The sequence below is a fragment of the Coturnix japonica genome, chromosome 5, assembly GCF_001577835.2.
Source record: "Coturnix japonica isolate 7356 chromosome 5, Coturnix japonica 2.1, whole genome shotgun sequence".
In the NCBI taxonomy this organism is placed as follows: domain Eukaryota; kingdom Metazoa; phylum Chordata; class Aves; order Galliformes; family Phasianidae; genus Coturnix; species Coturnix japonica.
The window spans coordinates 22706171-22723880 of NC_029520.1; the positions used below are offsets into that span (position 1 = coordinate 22706171).

At 38.4% G+C, this 17710-nt stretch overlaps 1 protein-coding gene across 1 annotated transcript in view; it reads right to left on the reverse strand.

Annotated features, from left to right (window-relative positions):
- Window positions 1–13285, reverse strand: part of LOC107314852 (cytosolic phospholipase A2 epsilon-like) — a 37417-nt gene extending 24132 nt beyond the window's left edge. The window contains exons 1-5 of the mRNA XM_015864581.2: window positions 12912–13285; window positions 7867–7999; window positions 7065–7166; window positions 6624–6710; window positions 1373–1448 (exon numbers count right to left, since the gene is read on the reverse strand). Of these exons, the coding sequence (XP_015720067.1) occupies window positions 1373–1448; window positions 6624–6710; window positions 7065–7166; window positions 7867–7999; window positions 12912–13009 (496 nt within the window). The 5' untranslated portion in view covers window positions 13010–13285. The remainder of the gene's footprint in view (window positions 1–1372; window positions 1449–6623; window positions 6711–7064; window positions 7167–7866; window positions 8000–12911) is intronic.
- Window positions 13286–17710: the final 4425 nt, after the last annotated feature.

The following is a 17710-nucleotide window of genomic DNA, read 5'->3' on the forward strand; positions in this document are numbered from 1 at the left end:
CAGCACAGTCTTCCCAAAAACAAAGAAAAGGCACAGCTCGATAAGAGAGAAGTATGATAAACTGATACACAAAGCTGCACTTACTAGCAACCTGTCATGTTCATGAGGCACACACAGGAATGGCAGAAGAAAATGGCAGAGAAAAAATACTGTGGAAATGTAGCACCCGCTAAGGGTGGGTGCCAGCCAAATAGCACACCTTTTCAGAACACTTTGAACATGAGCTGTAACAAACGTACTACATACTACAGTCCCCTGTTATACAACTTTCAGTGTATGACCAGAGTCAGAAACATCCATAATGATACAGCTGATGTTGTGATGCTCAGGCCATGCACATTATACAGTTTCACTGAACTTTTGATACATACTGTAAGGAATACCAACAAGGAGTTAAGGGTGACAGAGTAAGGATTTCAGCCCTGTATTTTACATATTTCTTATAGATATGCAATATAAACACCTGTGTATTGAAACAGGTGCTAAGTTCTCACATCCCCGCAACTGTCAACACACCAGAAAAGTATTGTATGAGGGCTGCTCTGAAAGTAATGCCTCCTATTTTATTATATTGTCTCAGGACTTCAGAGGTAGCTGTTGGTGGTACAGCAGTAGAGGTTGAACCTTCCTGTCAGTACTCTGTTGCAGTGAACAGACGACAGCAGAGGGGCAGTATGACAAAATGGTGTCTGACACGGAAGTGTGTATGAAGCAAAGGTGTGTCACTGAATCCCTCCATGTGGAAATAAACTCACTGATGTTCATTGACACTTGCTGAACATTTGTGGAAACCAAACAGTGGATGTGAGCACAGTGAGACAGTGGGTGGTGCATTTCAGCAGTGGTGGCAGGATGTGAAAGACAAACCGCGTTCTAGATGGGCATGCACAGCTGTCGCCCCAGCTTTTGCAGATTTTTACGAATGCAACACACAGGCTGTTGCTCATCTTTGGTGGCATTCATCTAATAGTAGTCACTATGTCAAAAAATAGTGCATGGTAGCTGAGAACCTGCTCTATCAGATAGTGTTATTGTGCCCTTTAAATCTATTGCAGTTTCCAAGGAAATAAATAGGAGGCATTACTTTTGGGGCAACCTATGTATTAGTTCTACTCATACCCAAACTGGCATTATTGACCTCTTGCTGAATTTATTTATTCATTGGGAAAAAATAAACAAACAACAACAAACTAAAACAAACCAAAACACTTCTTAATCTGGAAACATATACTCTATAGAACAATTTGGATTTGATCATGTATTCTTAGCTAGTATGAGTTCTGTGTTTCGCATTTGTAAAAATGGCTACTACTAGTGGGAATCCAGTGACTTTAGAACTGTATAATATTGGTAAGAAAAATCTTATACTTACATAAGTCTGCCTGATGAGCATTTGTCATCTTTATGACTCTTACAGTGAGCAGGGAATAAGGTGATATTTCTTCCTGCTGAAAAGAAAAAAAACAAGGGAGATGTGCTTTAAAATCTGGTATACATGTATTGTACTGACAATCAAACAATGAAAGAATCCAGATTCTGTGGAGGCCATTTCTTACAATTGTTGTTACAGCAATAATACAGTAGGTAACAAAGTACACTTTATTCACCAGCCCCTGGTCTGCAGTCATTTAAGCATCCACACAGAAAGTGTAGAAGAAAATGATCGATAGGAAAGTGGAGACAGAGGGTAAAATATCCTCAGAAAGAGTTCAAGGAGTTTAGATCGCTGGGGAAGGCAAACAGATGAGTAATTCTTAGTAAAGTCACTTCAAAAAAAACAATAACAACAGGAAGCAAAAGCAAGAAGCTGTTGTGAAAGCTAATGACCAGGAGTCTGAAAAGATTATCTAAAGTGAAAATGGAGGAGTGCTGATAGAAGATAATGAAATAATTGTTATCTGTTTTCTGATAAACCTTCATTAAAACATCAGGGAGAAAGTATAAAGTGAAATTAGAGAAAACTCATTGACTGCTGCTACTGTGATTGAAGTCAAAGACTGCTAAGGTCAAGGTATGAGAAATCAGTGAGACAAGACAGTACGTCAGCTGAAGTGGGTAAAGCATTAGACCATGAAGAATTCCTCATGACAAAATTCAGCTTAATCTTCCAAATCGTTTCCATCTCTATAAAGGATATGAGGGTCATTAAAAACACACACACACACACACACAAAAATACAGCTATTGTCAAGCTACAAAGTTATCTCATGAAATGGCAAGAATGACATTTTTTAACAAAAAAATCTTGATAACTTGATGACATATAAATGCTAACCAGTGCCTAAAATAACTATAAGGCTTTGCCCTTCAGCTCACACTTCTAACCAGGAATCATGATTTCAGAAGGTTTTCAGTAAACTGACATCAAAATTCTAATACATTTTGCTGAGGTTCAGAATCAGCACACTCACAGCAACAAGAGGGCCATGAAGCTCCAAATAAACACATTTTCTGTAATAGGCTACAAAAAGTAGAAAATGCATTGGAGCTTAATTAGCTTCTGAATGGGAGTATACTAAAACTAAATAGAAAATTCCTAACTTGTCACGTACGGCACAAAACACTTAAGTCTGTTTGTTTCAAACCAGGGAGTTAAGATCTCAGTATTACTGGAATCTGTGTTGTGCCAGCTCTACATGGCTGCTTCCACCACTATGGCAGACCACTCCTTTGTCATCAGCATAGAAAACCCATGTCCTCTTACCTAAACCTGTTATGTTTTTAAATAAAGCCATTGACTAGCTGGGTTTGTCTGGTCCATATCCTTCTCAAAAATAGCCTTCAAATTAAAAAAGAAAACAAACAAACAACAACAAACCCAGCAAACATATTCCAGGAGAAATAAAGGCACAAAGGAAATACTTTCTTTTCTGAAAACTTGTGGCACCAATACTTCAATCAGTATTCTGCATCCTGTGTTTTCAAATGCTGTTAGAGGTACATGTACACCACTATGATTTGTTAAGAGTAGAGTAAGAAAAAACTACTGTTAGCTGTGCAAAGGAATATCTACATCAAGTGCCAGTTATACACTCATTCCTGAATGCCACTGCAGTGGAGCAGAATAGAGGATGCATGAAGAATGCCTTGCAGGGACCTCATATTGCAAATGCAAAAGAAGATAGACTGATAAGAGAGCCAGCACATGGGAGGATTATATTAAGAAGAAAAAAAAAAAACAACAAAACTTACATGGCGTTTCCTTGAACAGTGAGATACTACATAGATCAGATAGTGTCAAAGATTATGCAAGTGTTCAAACACCTCATTTCATATGGAACCGTTCTCTGGGAAGAGAGCTCTGAATTGGTGCTGCATAATGGAAAAGCCAATGAGCTGTGCTTGGAAATACTGTGTACCAGTAGACAGGTGGTTATTGTCACAGAAAATTCTGCTGTACTGGCTGAGAAATCTGAGCCCTATGAGACAGCAAGGCACAGGTTTTGTCCATCAGAGAATACCCAAAATACAGTCACTGGAACAAAGACCTCAAGAAGCAGATTGAAAAAAGGGATCCAAGGAATTAAAAAGATGAAAGAGCTAGTGACATGAATCTGGAAGGAACAATCAAGTATGCTGGTGGTAGAGGACATGCCAGATGAGTCAAGTGGAGGAAAAGATGATGACTGAGCTTTCTTGGTCCAAGCCTTGCTCTTTCAGTCTATTCACTGGATAAACAAAATCCCTTTCTGTACTAGCCTGGCCCAAAAAACAATGATTACTTTAAATGTGAAGGAATAATTAAAGCATTAGTCTTTATATTCCACATTTCTATCAGTAAGAAAAGGATTTCACAGCTCTCAGAGCCTGTCTGTTCTATGTTTCATAGTTTCATAGTTTCATAGTTTCATAGTTTCGTGCGGGTTGGAAGGGACCTTAGAGATCATCGAGTCCAGCCCCCGGGATTCGAGCCTCTGTGTAGCAGAGCGGCACTTCTACCACTTGCGCCACAGGGGGGATTCGAACTCCGGACCTGTGTAACACTCAGGTCCATATCTCTCAAATCAAAGCCTTTCATAGAAAAGCAAGAACAGAAAAAACAGCATTTCTAGAACACATCTTCACTCCTCAGGACATTAAAGGAGGAGCAATAGTCAGTGATCTTCGTCATCATAATAATTTGAGACACCGATATTACTGAAGAGAACTGCTTACTATCAAGCTATTAATTACTAAGTAAATCTGAGACAGATGAAAGGGAGACTTGTCTTCCACAGAGATGAAAGTTAATGAAAAATTACTCCACATGATACTTTTCTGTTGGTCAAATGCCAGATAGAAATGCTGCTCCAGAGCACTTCTAGAGCAAAACATCTTAAACTGTTATTTCTACCTATGGAAAAGGCAAGGTTTGTTTTCAAGTGGAAGGACAAGGTCTTGGTAATAAAGTTATGTTACTTTGCAGTTTTGTAGCAAACTATGAAGGGATGCACACCACTTTATGAATATCACATAAATAAAAAAGTGATGGATATTCTCCTAATTCTTCTCAGATTTTGAATTTCATGTCTGGAAGAATAACTTATGCTCCCAGCTCACTGTTAACACTTGAGCTGAGATTATGTTTGCCTGCATTATCCTTTAAATTTTCAATGCATTTACAAATGATGAGCCAATACCTAATTTTTTTTTTTTATCTGATAATTTGTCATTTAATTTTTGCATTTGTAGAAGTATGAGAAAGACAATTCACTAACAGATCATAGTGATAAATTTGCTAGATTTGCTGTTATTACAGACTGGCTTACTCATGCTTATTTATGATCTTCAACATGTTTCATCTTTCCTGTATTCATGACTAATGTGCTAGAAGGCAAACTGACAACTCAGGACTCTCAGAAACAACTGAAGAGTTGCTCTCTAGTTGCTCTCATCCATTTTAAAAGCTGAAGGGATGGGTTTACAAAGTTGATACTTTTTCCAGGGAATTTAGCAGTGGGGATTTTTGGCTTCGCAGTTTAGATAGGTGACAGAGCAAAGCTCCACGCAGCAACCTGTGGGCATGATTTTCCAAACCCAGTCCAGTATATGTCCTATTTATAACACAGTTACACAAAGTCCCCTCAAAATAAAGCAAATTGAGCAAATATTTGAGCATTAGCATTAAGAAAGTTTGTTGTCCTTTGTAACAGCCTTCTACTTACTGTCATCTTCCTCTTTTAGATGGCAAACTATGGGTTACAAAAATTAAGGGAATGGCTGAAAACTGCCTAGGAAACCAGATACTTAAGAAGCAGAAATTGGCCAGCTCACACAAGCCTGTGCATTTAAAGCAAGTTTTCTGCCAAGCTTTATTGTAGAGAAGACATGTTCAAGGGCCAGAAGGCAAATAGAGAGTGACTTGAGAACATCCTACTTGTGGAGTTCAAAAAAGAACTTCTAATGGATTTGATAAGAAGAAACTATGACAAGGACTATGAATTAAAGCAGTAGAAATGATCCCCTGTACCCTCTATGTGCAGGGGCTTGTGGCCATAAAATTTCTTTTTAATATTGCTTTACATAGATTCAAAAACGTGCTGGATTCTAACAATCTTTATACACTTGTATAATTACATTAGTGGTCAAATAGCCTTGGATGCCTTTAGCCAGGAGCCTTTCAAACCAAAAAACAACGTCAATATAAATACAGTTAGCCATTAAGGAAATGCTACCACGATTGGGCCATTGCACTTCTCAACAGATCCTTTTTCTGCTTTAAAACATTCCCTTTCTGAGCTTCAATATATAAACATATATACATACATATACATAAACAAAATATAAACATACATAGCAAATTCTCAACAATTCAGTTCTGGTTATGCCACTGTCATTTATGTCAAATTTGACACCTCAATGATAGACACCATTTTTATACTCTAATTTCCACCTATGGGAAATGCCAAAATGCTCCTAGCAAGAGAGGCTTCAATCTTTTTGTGATACACCTGAATAAAAACAAAGCAATATTTATAGTTTTCTGTTGATCTGGAATTCTGATCACAGGAACAAGAATCAAACATACAGTTTTCCTATGAGCATTGAATCATACCTCACGATATAATCGAACATAATTTAGCATTTTGTTTGGAATTATCCCGTTTTACTTTGAAACAACTTGGCACAAAGTACCGCCAGCTACAAGCTAATCAAACACAGAGAGGAAAATCATCACTGACACAACTGGTCCACAATCAGTGTGAATACAGCTCTTGTTACTGACCTTTTTAAGGTTGCTAGTGATGTTCCCCTTTTGTTGCAGTACTCATAGTGAACAAAGCGAGCCCAAACTCATCACCAACAGCTACATTCTAACTTGCTAACACAGGCAACATTCTCCATTCGTTCTGATCTAAAACTCCATTAAAATAAATAGAGATGGACAGCATTAAAAGAAGCCAAACTCAGTCCCATTTCAACAGCAAACTAAGTACATTTCCCCTAGGAAATTTCTCTAAGGAATAAAAACTTTTTAAACATCATGTAAATGGATAAAATAATAGGATGAAAGAAAAAAGAAAAGAAAAAGAAAACCAACAAAGGAAAAAAGATGCTTCACATAAAGAAAGGAAAAAAAGAAGGTAATGCCCTTCTCATGTGTGGTTTTGTCCCACACATCATTTGCTTGTTCTGGTTGGTACCTCAGCATCAGCATCGCTCTGTTCTGTGTCCTGCACCATCCATTTTTGTTCTTCATTTTGCAATGGACTTGATTTGCTGCTGGGATGCTGTTGAGAGAAGGAGGACAAAGGATGAAAAAGGGAGCAAAGATCAGTTTTTCCCTCTTATTTCAGCTTCTCAGTGTTGAATTGCAACGTGGAATGGACAATTTGTGCTGCCTCATTGTTTGCATCAGCAAGGTGTGGAAAGGAGGAATGTGCCAGGAAAGTGGCAACTGTTTCTGCGCTGTGTGTAAAGCTATTGACTCCACACAGCTGCAAATATACAAGAAAGAATGATTTTATTTTCTTGAAGATTTATATCCAATAGATTTGGGTAGACTTGAGCTGTCTATATTCTGGGGACAATTCTGAATCAAACTCTCAGAGTCACCTGCCAGGTTCATTCTGTTTTCCACTTACCTGAGATAAGGCAGATGTTGATGCCATCGAGATCACTGCTGCACTGAAAATGGGTGCTCCAAATGGCACCCTAATATTAGGTTCCACAGTTGCCAGTGTCTTCTGAAACATATTTACAGTCTTGAAGAGTGTCAGAAGTTGCTGAACAGGTGTTTTATTACCTTGAGTCAGAGCTCCACCCCTCCATGATTTCTGAAGGAGGAAAATTTCCCACCCACATTACTTGTCCTAAGAGTAAGTCTGTTGTAAGGTACAAACATATATCTGCAGCTCTTGTGACTGAACAGAACCTGATAAGACCAGTGCTTTCCTACCTGGGGGCCTGCAAACATGTACTAAAAGCAATACTCTGATTGATGATGACCTAGTGGCACGTGAGAGAACACCTTACAGTAATAGTCTAAAAGTGATTACAGTAACATCCTAAGAGACACATCTGCCTACTGTCTTCATGCAAAGTCCCTAACAAATTCTATGCGCTAACTCTTTCATTAGTGAGATTGTGGGAGAGGAGCCCAAAGACAGCAAGATATACCTCTTTGAATTGGAAAATGCTAGGGGACTTTTTTGATTGCCAATATATTTCACATAGTAACTTGTTTTTTAAAGATTTACACAAATGATCACCAAACAGTGAGCTGTGGATTTCTGTTACCAAGCTACCTACAATGCACAGGATGGAGATCTAGAGACAGATCCTCTGGAGTGATTTGCCTTCTCAACCCACTTAAATTAAGCACTGTTTTTTTTTTTTTCCTTGTTCCTCACACATTTCCCATATTATACAGTTCCAATCCTTTACCTCTCCTTTACCCAACAGAAGTTCCTCATTCCCTCTGGGATAGGGCAGAGAGGAACTAACCAGGAACAGATTCAGTCTGTGGTCCTGTGGATTGAAGCTGAGGTGAAATGCAGACCTGGAGAGGTACACAGCTCTGGAAGGCACAAGAGAGAACAATGCATTATGAGAAGATATACATTTAAGGACAATGTGGGAAAACACGGTCCACAGGACAAAAACTGGAGGAGACAGGAAAGATCATATCAGAAAATATTTACATAGGAAGATACAAGGAATTTTTGGAAGGAATATTTTTCCACTAAAAAGTATTGAAGCATGATTATTTCTGTAGGTAGTATGTGCGGGGATTCTTCTGTGTGCAGTATTTTAGGGATTGGTTGGTTGGTTGTTTCTTCTAGCAGTCCACTTGGAAAGAAGGGAGAGATTTGATAAGGAGCATTTCTGTGACCCCTAAAACATAATGTATCACATTTTCATTTCAAATGCCTTTCTTATTTCTGCATTTCACACTTAATACAAAATTCATCTATGAAAATGTAAGCGAGATTTAAATATTTCACCTTGAGAAGCACTGAAACATTAAAAAAAAAAAAACAAAAACAAAACTTGAGCAATTTTATGTTTTAGGAGAGCTATTGGAGTTTAATGGACTCAACTTCTTCATTTTATCAACCTCTTATGTAGTGAGGATCTACATCTGTTCAACACACCTCGAGGAAGTTCAGTGATGAAATTTTCTAATCCATTATGCAAGCATCATTAGGCATACATGCATTTGTATTGAAAATCTTCCCAAATGATTAAAATTAGAGCTTATGAAAGGGTTTGAGATTAAGAGGATGACAAAGCATGATGCTTCCTATTAGACGGTGGCATAAGGATGAAATCACAGTCATTCCTGACAGTGGTAATAAGTGTTGTAAAAGAACCTGGCTAACAGAAACTAGAGACAAACCTGGTCACTTCCAGCAGTCTCATTGCATTCACTTCCTATGCTCACACAAAGGAATTAGATGAAAATCTGGTGTTACAAGGAGAACAAGTTAAGATATTCCATATAGATATTTTGCAATATTCCACAGTTGCAAGAATTGATTTCTTAGGTACAGTTTACCCTTGCACTTTTGACACATGTTTACGTATTTTTATTAAATAACCAATTTTAATATATATTTTTTATTTTTTAAATCACATCATTCAGGGGAAAGGTTTGCTATGAACTTCATTTCTCACCTTTCCTTTTTAATGGGATGGGAACTGCTTGATTGAAACCAGACAAACTACAGCCATAAACAAAGTATGGTCATAAACTGTTCCATGGAAGCTTTCCAAAGCGGTGGTCAAAAGCCTCTCCTACTCTGACATAAGCTTTGTGCAGTACAAGCATATACACACCTCTAATAAGCAAATAACTAAACTTCTGCCTTACAGTTTTCACTGTAAGAATTATGGCCAGAGACAGTTTGGGGAAAAACAAATATGCATACAAAAGCATGCTTTTTTAAAAAAAAGTATTTCTCTGTTTTGCTACAGCCTATCTGTATTCCTGACTGAAATGCACAGTAGAACTGCTGTATCTGGATGGGGGCACTGCGATGTTAATGACAATTTCTCAATCGTGCCCAGCGTAGGTTATTATGACCAGGTCTTGTTTCTGCAATATGTGGTAGCAAATGGGTGAGGCTTTTGCTTGAGAGCAGGTTTACGTTTATGTATGTCAGACTACACCTATGGTTTTTAAGACAAAAGGAAATGAGAAGGGGAAAAACCTGCAGCATCCCATAGAAACATGACTAAGGGTTGCTTGTTGACTAACTCTTCTTTCCTGACTCAGGCCTTCCTGATATGAGATACCTGTTCTTTAAGCTTATGTCAGATGCAGCCAAACATGCCTTTGACTCAAAGATGATGCTAGTATCAAATTTCTTAAATTACTCCAAAGTTCAAACTCCTTTTTCACTATGAAGTGCAAATCCTTTGGAGGCAAATACAGCCTTTTAACAGGGCACTGAGAATAGGCTCTACCTCACCTAAATGTAGTCATCTAAAGACAGACTTCTAATCTGAGCCAATTGTGTATTCTGTTCTCTGAATGGAAATAAAGCAGACATCTCCAGATAGTGACCCACCTACATGGTATTCTTCTCTCTCTTTTGACTGGAGAGGCTTCAGTGCTCAAGTCATATTTGACACCTAACTTCTGGGTGGCTAGAGGTAGGGTACTGTGAATCCCACTCAGAGTAATCCTCTTTAATGGCACAGTGCTAAGGAGCTCTGGTTTTGTTCTTAACACGTGACTCAAGAGTGTTGCAATGTGAAGCTGCAAAACACCCTTGGGCAAAAGCTCTATAGCATGTAAATGAAAAATCCTCTCATAAATTCATTTGATAATAAAGAATAGGCTTTGTGATACTCATTGTAGCAGAGAATGCTAAATGCAATGACCCATTGTGAAACCACTAGGTATCTTGAGTACAAACTTCCATACTTCAGCCTAAGGTCCCTGTGACCACAAACAAGACAGCCTCTCTGATACTGTCCCCATCTCAGAGACAATTCTGATGTTAGTCAAGCACAAGCTGCGCAGCAGCTGCTCATGACCAGAAATACTGAGAACAGAACATAAAGTTTGTATATTTGTAGTAACCCAGACTGCAACCTAAGGAAGTTCAACAGCTGCTCATGACCACTTCAGACATGACTAAAGTAAACGTGGAAGAGAAGGATAGGAAGGAGTGCTTAAGCCACTCAAAGGTAAAGCACTCACCACTTTTGAAGCAGAGTTCCAGGAGTCAGGTGACTGACAGTGCAGCTGAAGGGGTGGAAGCATCACACTCTTAGACAGCCAGGCTCATAACAGGCCTATTAATCAGCTGGTAAACTCCTGGTGAGATGCAGAGCCAGCATTGCTCTGTCTCAAAGTAGCTGTCATTCTAGGCTTTTTCCTGTAACAATTTTTTTTTTTCCCTTTTCCTTTTTCCTGAGTAGTCTAATTGTGTCTAAGACTATCAGCCCAATTTAAAACTATAACCAATGACTGAGGTAGGTCAATTTTAGTATTACTGCTCAAAGATGTGAAGTGAATCAATTATTCAAAGGTTATTAAAACCATGACAAAAAGGCAAATAAATATCTGTTAGATCTGCTAGTTTTCTTTTGACCCTGTCAGTCATTCTCCCATTAACACCCTATATCCTCTTTTCCGTCCTTTCCAGCTCCTCTGCAGCACACTTCTCTTTATGCCTCGTTACTATTTGTTCTTTTGTATCATGACATAGCAATGTCACTACCGCCTCTTGCTCCCCTCAGTTTTCCCTGAAAAACTTTCTGAACAAAGAAGAAAGCGAAGATCCAGCTTCTCTGAAAGTCCTCCTGTTAAACTCCTGATGATTATCTTAACTAGAAACAGCCATGTTCTACTCCCTCAGGATACAGGAAGGGGCAACTCCCATGGCTCTTAGCAGAATGAAGCTTCAGGCATGATAAGATTATTAATACGTGGTGGCCAATCTTAAATAAATAAATAAATAAAATATTCAAATTCATATTAAAAAAAAAATAAAAATCAAGACCTTACAGGAACCTCTGTACAGCAATGCCAAATACCAATCATGGTAGTCATGCTCTGACAGAGCTGTGAAACTGCCTCATCCACACTACTGCTCTTGGTGACCCATATATCCATTATTTAATAAGATAAATTTGTCTTTATAAGTATACATAAGTATACATATACAAACTTATCTGCAATTCAAATGTGATGACATCCAGGGATAAAAAGAAATGGACTGAGAGTATTTGGGCAATTAATTTAGATCACTGGAAAAAGGAATGATTTCATCCACTAGGAAAGTTATCCAGCTTTTAGGAAAGCTCTGTATTATCTTCTTTTGATGGATATGGGGTATAGACATTTGTTTTCATATGTATATTAACTTCCCCAAACTCAGAGAAAACCCAAACTCACAAATATTGCATAAATAGATTGAAAAGCACTTAGCATCCTAGAGAAATACTGGTAGTAAATTTGCATAAAATTCTTAATCTAGCTTCTCTTTCTATAAGATATACAATATTCTGATCCTTACCAGTGTCACCACAGTCTCCCTTTAAACTCTAGAAGAGGTTAGAACAGCTAAAGCAATTTACAGTTAAATAACTGGCTTCTAAACATTTTCAGCTGTGCTACATTAATTGTATCTTGGCATCCTAATAGTGGCTCAGCACAGGTGGAGGATCTAAATAAAATCGGCAAGCATTGGTGGGGGAGGGAATGCCTTGAGTCTCCTCTTCTTGAAGACAATACACGTTATTGTCAACTTTTTATTGCCAGTGATCACTTCAGTTCACTCCAGGAGGTAAAGTACATTTGCAAGAACCTAGTCCATGCATAAAACTGTTGATCATCAGAGCATCCGTTTGCTGAGTAAATAGAGAGAAACATGTTTTCCCATGAGGATAATAGTTTGAGAATCCCAGGCTGGATGATGGTCTTCAATACAAGTGACATACTGTCACTAATTCAGGCATTTTTCAAATCTTTCCCCTTTGGTTCCCATTTGCTTCCTCAGTGTAAAAGCCAGCACAACAGCTTTCTCATCCCAGAACAATGTAGGCAGTATTTAAGAGGCATCAGGAGATAGCTTCTCTCATCATGTTAATGGCTCAAGCTTTGGTATGATAAAATTTCTAACTTTTTTCTAATTTTATATGTTTCAGAAGAAGATAGGACAGTGCACTGTGAGACCACAGCCTACATCTTACGCAGTACAACAAGGAAATTAAATCTCTCCTAAAGAACCGAGTGGGACAGAAACAAGCAAGAGATTCTGCCATAAAATATTCAGCTCCCTCCTCCTCTGGCTGTCAGCCCTTGGGTGCAGCACAGCCTGGGACAAAACACAAGATATGGCAAAATAAGATCTTTAAGAAAGTCATCCCCAGCTGAGGAAAGGATGCTAAGCTTTGGTTTATTTCCTGTCTCACCTGAAGGCTGAAGAGGAAGAGGAAGCATTGGATTTGATGATGTACTCACTACAGCCCACCTTGTAGTGCTGAAATTCCCAGTCCTCTTTCCGGTAGGATAATAGCTTGGCTGTTGCAGAAGCTCTCTCCTGTATCCCTTCACATGTGTAGAAGCCATTTTCCCATTCCCATGTTGACTTCAAGCCCTGTGACCCATTGTGCAATCTGAAGATGAGTGCCTGCCAGAGTAACTTGCCCTATATACAGTATGTTGTGACCAATAGCATGGAGGGCCATCCTTTCCAGGGCATCTGGTAGGTGATGTAAGCAGTATTTAACAGGCTCTGGTGGGAGTTACATGGACACTCCACCTGCATTTTTTGCCATCCGTCATCCATGCTTTGTGCCAGCTGCCCATGGGATGTGCTCCCAGTGATGCTACATGCAGGACACCACAGAGCTGCTAACAAAATAAATCCTTTTCTCAGGGTCTTCCAAAGGACTTCAAAGTTGGCTGTGCAGCCAAACATGAGAGAATTTGGAGCGGGTATGCAAAGGAGTCCAACTGTCATTCCACATGTTACTGTTGTACAAAATAAAAACCTGGGCAGGAATCTAGTGTGGCCACTTACTTACAAAAAGCGCTGATCACAAAGATTAGACTATATTAACAGCTCCATATGGAAAGACTTTAAAGAAACAGTTGCACGACATCTTAGGGAAGTGTTTCAGAAACGCGTAAGGAAAGAAACAGGCTCCAGGAGATAGAGATAGGTAACTATGTACTAAGTACATCCTATTACATGCTAACTTAAATTGTCATTGCAAAATGAATTTGTGTTAAAACTTACCAACATCAAAGACAAGCGTGACTCCCAGGTCAAGAAAACACAAATTAAAGAAAGGCAAATTTGTAGGGGCGAGCCTTGCTGAATCTTCATTATAATAAATGTAGAGGAGCGACATGTTAGTAAAGCATTTGGATGTCTCTCTGAAGAGCTATTGCATGCAGCTCTCATGTGCTGTTGATATTTTGACTCTATGTGGTGTAATGCCTGAAACCTATTGAGTTAGATCACATTGGACAGATATGAGGGGAAAGGAAAACAATTTTATTCCTTACATATCTGCAAATACAGGAGTACAGTAAGTTTAGACAAGCTGTTGACAAAAAATGGGTGTGATTGATTGCTCTGGAGGTTCAGCATTCCAACTGCATACTGCAAATCATTGGGGAGGGTAAGGGTGGGCCAGGTGGCTTGGATGTCTTAGGGGTACAAGTAACTGCTCCTGTTGCAGAGGAAATCTCAGTAGCATGATATGAGCTATCCTAGTTTCACAATTTTGGCTGAAAGCCTAACCTCTTTCAGAAGTGATAAGAAGGCAGCAGCTGGATGTGACAAAGCAATGCATAGCACATGGGAACACAGGAAATTCAAGGTAAATCATAAGTTACAGAGTATAGAAAAAATGATTTGCACAGCTGACAATAAGAAGTATATGTATCTATGTAAACACAAAGGAAATGTATATGTGGAAAAAGTAAAATCTTAATAAAAATCTAAGCTCATTACTTCATACAGATACCAAAATGACTGCTAATAATGCTGCCAAAGGAATGCTAATAAAACACGTGTTCTGTGCTGGCAAAGAAGAAAGATAACAAGTTCTATTAACAAATATGACACAAGTGCTTTGTGACACATGGTCATTAAATGATATATGCTAAGATTAAACAGGGATAATTCTTACCAATTTGTTTTAAAAGGGCAGAGTAGAAAGATTCCTGTCCAACTAACGTTCATCTATTTTAAGTCTTGGGATACTGGAGAAACACAGAGACCTTGAAGAAATTGAATGTAGTGCAAGTTTTCAAAAGTAATGAGAGATAGAGCAGAGTGCTAAGAGATTGGTTTCTCTGGTGCCAGTGGAATGTTGGACATCGTGTGTTTAAATGAAAATCCATTATTGACATATTACTACTTTTGGCTCTCTTAGTATTCCTCAAAATTACAGGCTGGCAGTTATACATGCTAAATATACCATCACCCCCAAAGTAGTTAATAGCAATGCCTATTTTAAGTCAAGATGTAGTTTCACATTGCATGCATTCTTCCCATTTACGCTTTGTATGCTTAATGTAACATATGCTAATGTATTCATGTTTATATGAAATACAAGTTCCAGCATATAAAGCAATTGTACACTGAAAACTTCACAACACATGGGAGTGTTTTTCCCAAAAAAGATTGAAGGTGCATAATGAGCTACCCTTAGGATAGTCATTAACTAGTACTATTAGCTGTTTGGATGGGAGAAGGTTCCACCCTTCCAAATTTCATATATGTGTGTGTGTGCATGTGTGTAAGAAAACACTTGGGGAGAACTGGTGTAAAAATAATGTCTCAAACTCTTTCCATGAAGGCAAAACTAAGTACGTACAAGTCTTGCATAAGACCTGAATACGTAGCTGTAGAGTTGCGTAAACAGCTTAAGTTCAGAGCTGATAAATAAAAGGACAGAGAAGCTGCTGGGTGCTGATCTTAATAGAGGCTGACTTTATTGTGCATATATTTTTTTTACTTTTGTAAATATATTTATTTAAAGCTTCATGAAAATCTCATTTTTGAAAAATGAATATGAACTCTAATTTCTTTATTTTAGGTATGTGGGTGATGCCAGTGTACTGCCAAAAGCAAAGCAAACAGTTCCTATGAGTGAACTGATCTTACCCTGGTTTAAACCAGGGTAGTGGAGCTCTCCTTCAGTGGCAAGTGTGCAATAAGGCTGTAAAGGATGTCGAAACAATTACAGGGTGTTCCACCAGGAAGGTGAATTCCACCAGGAAGGTGAATGCTTAGTAAACTGGTGATGCAATGCAGCTGCACGGAAATGAACTTTCTGGGATCAGCATTAGCCAGAGTTTCTCTGTAAGGTGATGAGCAGCTTTGGTAAACCCTGAACTACCTTCTGGGAGGCATTAAATGTGAAAGATCAGTTCAGTTTTGTTTTGTGAGAGGAAACTGATTTTGTTCTGTGTGACAACTCTATAGATTTTTGCTCACAGATAACAAGACTTTTTGTGCAAAAATTGAATAAGAAGTACGTAATAATGAGGTTAACCATCTGTTAACCCATACTAGAGTAAGTCCTCAATGAAAAAAAAAACCAACCACTGAAAAAAGATAGCTTTCTTCTTTTTCCTGAGGAATTATAATGCATTTACTAGTCTCAAACTCTCTTCAACATTTTCATAAGTAGTTTGGAAATAAGCGTGACATCCTGACTGATCAGATTTGCAGTAGAACAAAGATTGATAGAGTGCTGAGTAGTACTGAGGACAGGGTAATCAGACAAAGCAATGTGTCCTGCCTGATAAAATGGCCTGATTAACCACAGCTAATTCTAATGCATTGAAGTATGAAGTTATGATTAAAGGAATTACAAATATATGCTACAATTTACTCCCCCTTACAAAAGGGGCTTGACCGGCTTATAGAAGATAACTCGGCAGAAGTGTCTAGTGGCAAACAAAGACAACTGTATTCAATATATATAATCAGGAAAGTCATTTTTAAGTAAGAATATGAGAATAACAAGGCAATATTCACCTCATTATAGTGTTAGTGGAAAGGTACTGGAATTTGCTTTTGACAGTAAAGATCTGGAGAGAGCACAAGTACATACTATGGTTGGATAGAACAAATAAAGACTTTTTATAGTGAGGACTTGAAGGGCTGAATCTACTGGTTTGACGAAAAGAAGTTTGTGATGTAACCTGGACACATTTTATAAACTGACCCTGATGAAAATAACAGTAGTTATGCAATAGCTTTTAAGTTTCTAGAAACAGATTTAACAAGAACTGGTCAAACTAAATGAGGCCAAAAAAAAAAGTTGTATTCTTTTTGTTGGAAGATAATCACCCATTAAAATATAGTTCCATGAGATATGATGATTTCATAATTTCTGATATCTTTAAAAAGAAAAGGGGTTATTTTCCTTCATGAGAGACTTTGGTCCACCACATCTTTAACACTGAAGGAACTGCATGAAAAGCAAAACAAAAGGATCTGATGGTATTTCCAGCTTTTGTCTGCAGGAAGAAATAAGATGAATAATCTGGTACAGATACTGTTTTGCTTTGTTATTCCACAGTGCAGTAGGGGATAGCTAGAGCTAAACAATTGGAGAGCTCTATAAAGTGCTATAAAATGATTTAAATAGCTGCAAGCTGATATGCCCATTCATCAAGTCGCAAAACCATGCCCTAGAAAACTGTCCTCAGAATTTTGCTAAAGACTTATAATTATGAAGTTGCAAATAAGGAATGCAAACAAAGAAGGATCCAAGCAACCGGACTATTTATCCAGGCTTAGCTTTAAGCTTGAGAGCTTCAGTCTTTCCACATCTCCCCTGAATCCTTCCGGTCTCATCTACTGCAGCCAACTACTGCTCCTTGCTGAGCCTCCTGTTTTGGTTTCATGACTGAAAGGTGTAAGGCCTTCTCTAGGCATGTTAACATGAGGTGGACCCTACTGGCCCTTTTTTAAAAGAGCTCAGAGTCCTCTATGCATGTTACTAGCTCAATGCATCTGTTGTGCAATGCAGAGAAATTTCCAAGGGCTGAAGAGCAATGGAATGCCTGGTGACAGAGCCTGTGCTTACTACAAGAGTAAGAGTTTCACTCTGCAGGAATATGTGCAAATCAAAGAGCTGAGAGCTTGAAACATCCAAAACCCACAAAAATATTTTCTGAGGATTTACATGGACAAACCACATTGCTACCGAAATAAAAGTGTAACTATATCCAGGCATGTCCCTTACAGTAACAAGGCAGCACTTCACAACACTTTTCCCACCCGCTGACACTCCTCTC